We start from the raw sequence: 5,065 nt of genomic DNA on the forward strand, positions 1-5,065 counted from the left end.
TGATACTTTCTCAGTTTTCAGGAATCGCGATTTGTAGTTTGAAATTCTTGGAAATTCAGATAGTGCCACCTCTTTGCTGATCATGTTCTCCTGATACTTTCTCAGTTTTCAGGAATCGCGATTTGTAGTTTGAAATTCTTGGAAATTCAGATAGTGCCACCTCTTTGCTGATCATGTTCTCCTGATACTTTTGCAGTTTTTTTGGGAATCGCGATTTGAAGTTTCAAATTCTTGGAAATTCAGATAGTGCCACCTCTTTGCTGATCATGTTCTCCTGATACTTTTCCAGTTTTCGGGATTCTCGATTTTCGTGATTTAAAATTGCAAAATTTTACGTGAATTGTATTATATTATTTCAACCCATGAAATTATTATTGTATATTCGTGTGAAACTATTCATTTTTGATGTTTCCATTCTAGGGAAAAGTTATATGATCGCTACCTAGGTATTCCTACGTCTATGGAAAGACTGCAAAGTCGAGTGACATTTTCGTGATGAAAGTTGGCAGAATTGTGCATTATCAGTTGCCAACAAAACGACCTGGATCTGGTTGGATCACGACGACGACGACGACGACGACTCCCACTTATCTACGGACGTCTGAACGGTTATCATGTCTGTCAGCCGTGTGTCGCAGGTTTTATTCTCGCGCGTGTCTCACGCGGCTCGCAAACCACAGCAATTCGTTACGCCCGCCATCAGGTATTATTCCTGTAAGTATCCAAATTAGAATCCCTCCTCCGTCGCGTCGAGCATCACCGGCCAGCCGGCCACGACGTTTCTTTCTTGCGGAACACCCGGTATAAACGTTACTTTGTGCTGCCAGAAAACTTGTTTTCGTGCCCATACATAAGGAACTTGTTTGCGTAGTGCACATGCTGCCTATTAATGTCTCAATCAAGATATGACATCAAGATAAATTCCTTCTGATAATTTTTTTTAACGTCGCGCGTGTACATTTCTGTACGTGTAATTTTTAATCCGCAATATTTAAAGAATCACGCGCGATTATTTGCTCTTTATTGATAGCAAGTGTTGCGTCACGAGACGTCCTTCGTTTCATGTTAAAATACCACAAGTCATACCGGGCAAATATTTGCGTATCTCGAAGAGAATGCAAATGTCATTCGTACTTGTGCGGATTTTGAAATGTAGAACGATATCTCGTATGACGAGGCGATCTGTGTAGTAACGTTCAGGGGGTTAATCGAGATTAAATGAGCCAAGTAGCAAACATATCGTTTCATTATGTTCCTGCGAACGCATGACGTGGGTCGCGCAAAGCGTCTTTCGGTCAATATTTCCAAGTTTTGCAAATTCTTTAAGACAGAATCTTCAAGTTATTATTCGCATTCGACCTGTAGTTAACATATAATTCTATACCTAACATCGACATATTCACGCTTGTACTTTGATACTTTCTAGACAATTCAATTTGTACAATTGAACATTCGAAAATCTTAAAATAAAACACACGACTCAATGTTAAAGTGATATACTGAATATTAAACGGATAAAGTAAGATAAAATAAGATAAAATGAGGTAAATAAGATAAAATAAGATTACAAGATAAAGTTATGTCCACCGGGCATTAGTAGGCATTGGCGTACATGATTTTGGTCGGTTTATCCCTCGAAATTTGCTGATAAAACGTATTAAAAGTTTTGACTTACCAAGTTCTTTCTAAAAAGACACCCTGTACACGGAACAGACCTTGTTAGTCGGAGCTCAATGCGAGTATTCCTGCGGTTATCTCCATGATGATGATCGTTCTCAATTGCATAATATAAAAAGAAGATATTGATAATGATAAAATTACAATTCTTAAATGCCTGATAAATAAATTATTATGTTTCAAAACACTGAACGTCGTTAATATTAATTCTATCAAAAGTTTTGATAGAATTAATATCTTTTGATTCAAAACGCATGGTGCACAAACAATGTACATACTAGAAAAATAGTGTTTCTTTTTCGTTTCACGAAGTGTGTTATTTAAATACAATTATCAATCATATCTTTCTCTAATAGCGCGTTGATCACGAGACACGGTAGTGTCTCGCGCCAAGTGTAAGCGTAGCTAGTACACGCGTGCGAGACCGACCGTGTTATATTCACAAGTGGTATGCATATCATGTGGCGAGAGCAAGCCTGTTATATTATAACTTAAAAAATCGCATCTCGGCTATGCATTTGCAACGTTGGAATTAGACTTTTTACCGTAGTAGAAATTTTGTTATTTACTGAATAGTCGAAATTTCATTACAGTCGAAAATCTTACATATTAATTTTTTGAACTCTGTGCAGCGATGATCTCATTTATGCTGCTATCTCAAAAATTAATCAAGAGCTAATCATTATTTCTTTTTAATAGAAAAAAAAATCTTTTCATTCCTTTTAATTAAAAAAAGTATTTTCTGATTTACAGGTCAAGCTGGCAGTTACGAGTTTATTAAGGTGGAGACTGCGGGTGAAAAGAAGAATGTAGGCGTTGTCAGCTTGAACAGGCCAAAGGTCTTAAATGCTCTGTGCGATCAATTAATGTGTGAAGTAAATCATGCCTTGGAACATTTAAATTCAGATGCATCCATCGCCGCCATCGTTATTACCGGAAATGAAAAAGCATTCGCTGCTGGTAAGACGGTGTTTGCAAGACGAACTTCATTTCACGTATAATATTTTATAGCAGTATAACGGCAAATTAAACGGACATTATTCTTGGCGCCTTTATTATAATATAGAGACATGTACTTGCACGTATATTCGTCATTCTCATAGGTGCCGACATCAAGGAAATGAAGGATAATTCATACGCATCGAACCTGAGGCAAAACTTCATATCTCACTGGAACGGAGTTGCCAAAAGCAGGAAACCTTTAATCGCTGCTGTCAACGGTTACGCTGTAAGTAACGGAGCTTATCTTTGGTAGAGCATTACCGAGAGAGAAATGCAACGAATCACTCGATAGTATGCATTTTTGTATTGTAGCTGGGTGGAGGGAACGAGCTCGCAATGATGTGTGACATTATTTACGCCGGCGAGAAAGCCAAGTTCGGCCAACCAGAAATCGCTATCGGTACGATTCCCGGAGCAGGCGGCACCCAGCGGCTACCCAGGGTCATCGGCAAAAGTAAGGCGATGGAAATGGTACTCACTGGCAACATGATCTCCGCGGAGGAAGCAGAGAGAAGCGGTAAGTTCGCACGTTAACAGAGATCGGAGATAACATTTTATTGCAATCGAAAGGAATGTAAGTATACGTTCTATTGAAATTACTTATATATTTTAATGTTTATTTTATACGAATTATCTTGTTTTTCTTTTTTGATGATTACTTATCAATTTTAATTTTGTATTATTGTATTATTATTCATATTTTTCATAAAATTTAAATGTTAAGATTGAAGAAAATAAAATGAGCTAATAAACCTAGTCAATTCTTTGTATTTGTTATTTAAATAAGTATAAAAATTATGTGTCAAACGTTTAGTGCGCTGATAATGACCAACGATAATGAACCAATGATACTTTGAACAATGAATAAATTGTTAAAGTCAAAAGGTGCAACATTACTTATAAAATTTGCAAGCGTTTCAACGAATGTAAATTTGCGTTCGTTTTTAACTCTAGACCATCTCTGACTGAAGATGATCTTATTACAATTCAAAAATTTGACACGTCATTATTTATATTTATTTAGATAATAATATATAATAAGCATTAAAAATAGCACGGTTTATTGGCCTGATTTATTTCCTTAGATTTTAATCAACCAAGTCTCAAATTAGTTTGATTTTTAACTTTTTAAAATTAAGTCTTGTATTTTTTATCTCATTTATCTAGGTTTGGTCAGCAAAATCTTTCCAGCTGATAAACTCGTCGAAGAAGCCATAAAATTGGGCGAAAAAATCGCATCTCACTCACCGTTGGTTGTGACGATAGCGAAGGAAGCTGTAAATGCTGGTAAAAGATATTTAAGAGATTGCATAAGTAATTCGATATAATCCAAATAGACGCGTGACGTATCTAAGTACAATTTCTTAATTTTAGCATACGAAACTACATTGCAGCAGGGACTTCTGTTTGAAAAGAGAATGTTTCACAGCACTTTCTCCCTGGTAAGAATTTCTTCGTAATCATCAGCAATACAAATAATTAATGAAAAAAACGGACTTACTAAGTTAAAATTGTATTTCTTTTTTTTTTCAGGCGGATAGAAAGGAAGGAATGACGGCTTTTCTGGAAAAGCGCACGCCGATTTATACAAATCAGTAGATTCACCTCTACCTGCAAGGGAAGAGATGCAAAGTGTTAATGAATATTTTTGAAGTTATTTTTATACATTTTTGTAAGGAGAATTTATGTAACATGTCTTTCGCTTAGCTGACTGACTTTATCAAACCGAACTTCCATCGCTATCGTCACAACCAACGGTGAGTGAGATGCGATTTTTTCACCTAAGATCTTCCTGACCAAACCTAGATAAATAAGATAAAAAAGATGAGACTTAATTTTAAACAGTAAAAAAGTAAAACTAGTTTGAGACTTGGTTGATTAAAATCTAAGAAAATAAATCAGGCCAATGAACTGAGCTATTTCTTAATGGTTGAAACTTCCTCTCTCTTTCTCTCTCTCTAAAAAAGAAAATGTTCGTCAGTTAAGAGATTAGATATGAAATATTACCCGTTATATTTGTTACAACATATACATATGTATGTTGCAATAAACTTTTGCAAGAAACGATGCAATAAGTGGCGTAACGTCTAACTGCAAGAACAAGTGGAACGTCTAAATGAGACTTTTATTCGATACGAGTATATTACTGCTCTTACATAACGTGGATTTCGAGTATGATACATTTAAAGCTAAGATATAGCGTTGCAGTTAATATTAAAAGGAATAATAATAATTATTATTACTATCATAGTAGAAAGTGAAGATTAGATGAGAATATGTGAACCGTTATCGATGTCGCGAATGACGATATCTATAATACTAACGAGATACCTCGAAAAACGGTAGGAACAACAGGATTTCGGTAAATGTCAACATAGCTTAAGTT

General features: G+C 35.6%; 2 protein-coding genes across 4 annotated transcripts in view; one reads left to right on the forward strand and one right to left on the reverse strand.

Moving 5' to 3' along the window:
• LOC105562655 overlaps nt 1-2,405 on the reverse strand; it is a 6,790-nt gene extending 4,385 nt beyond the window's left edge. For all 3 annotated transcript variants that reach the window (XM_012013663.1, XM_012013662.1, XM_012013661.1), the window contains exon 1: nt 1,676-2,405. The gene's annotated coding sequence lies outside the window, so the exon portion shown is untranslated. The remainder of the gene's footprint in view (nt 1-1,675) is intronic.
• On the forward strand, nt 548-4,792 carry LOC105562654 (probable enoyl-CoA hydratase, mitochondrial). The gene is made up of 7 exons (XM_012013660.1): nt 548-714; nt 2,431-2,637; nt 2,781-2,905; nt 2,992-3,196; nt 3,847-3,966; nt 4,054-4,121; nt 4,213-4,792. Exons 1-7 carry the CDS (start codon nt 615-617, stop codon nt 4,276-4,278), a joined length of 891 nt encoding a protein of 296 aa, XP_011869050.1. The 5' UTR covers nt 548-614; the 3' UTR covers nt 4,279-4,792.
• Nucleotides 4,793-5,065: the final 273 nt, after the last annotated feature.

The sequence above is a fragment of the Vollenhovia emeryi genome, unplaced genomic scaffold (assembly GCF_000949405.1).
Source record: "Vollenhovia emeryi isolate VEMERY1.0 unplaced genomic scaffold, V.emery_V1.0 DF939185.1, whole genome shotgun sequence".
Taxonomy (NCBI): domain Eukaryota; kingdom Metazoa; phylum Arthropoda; class Insecta; order Hymenoptera; family Formicidae; genus Vollenhovia; species Vollenhovia emeryi.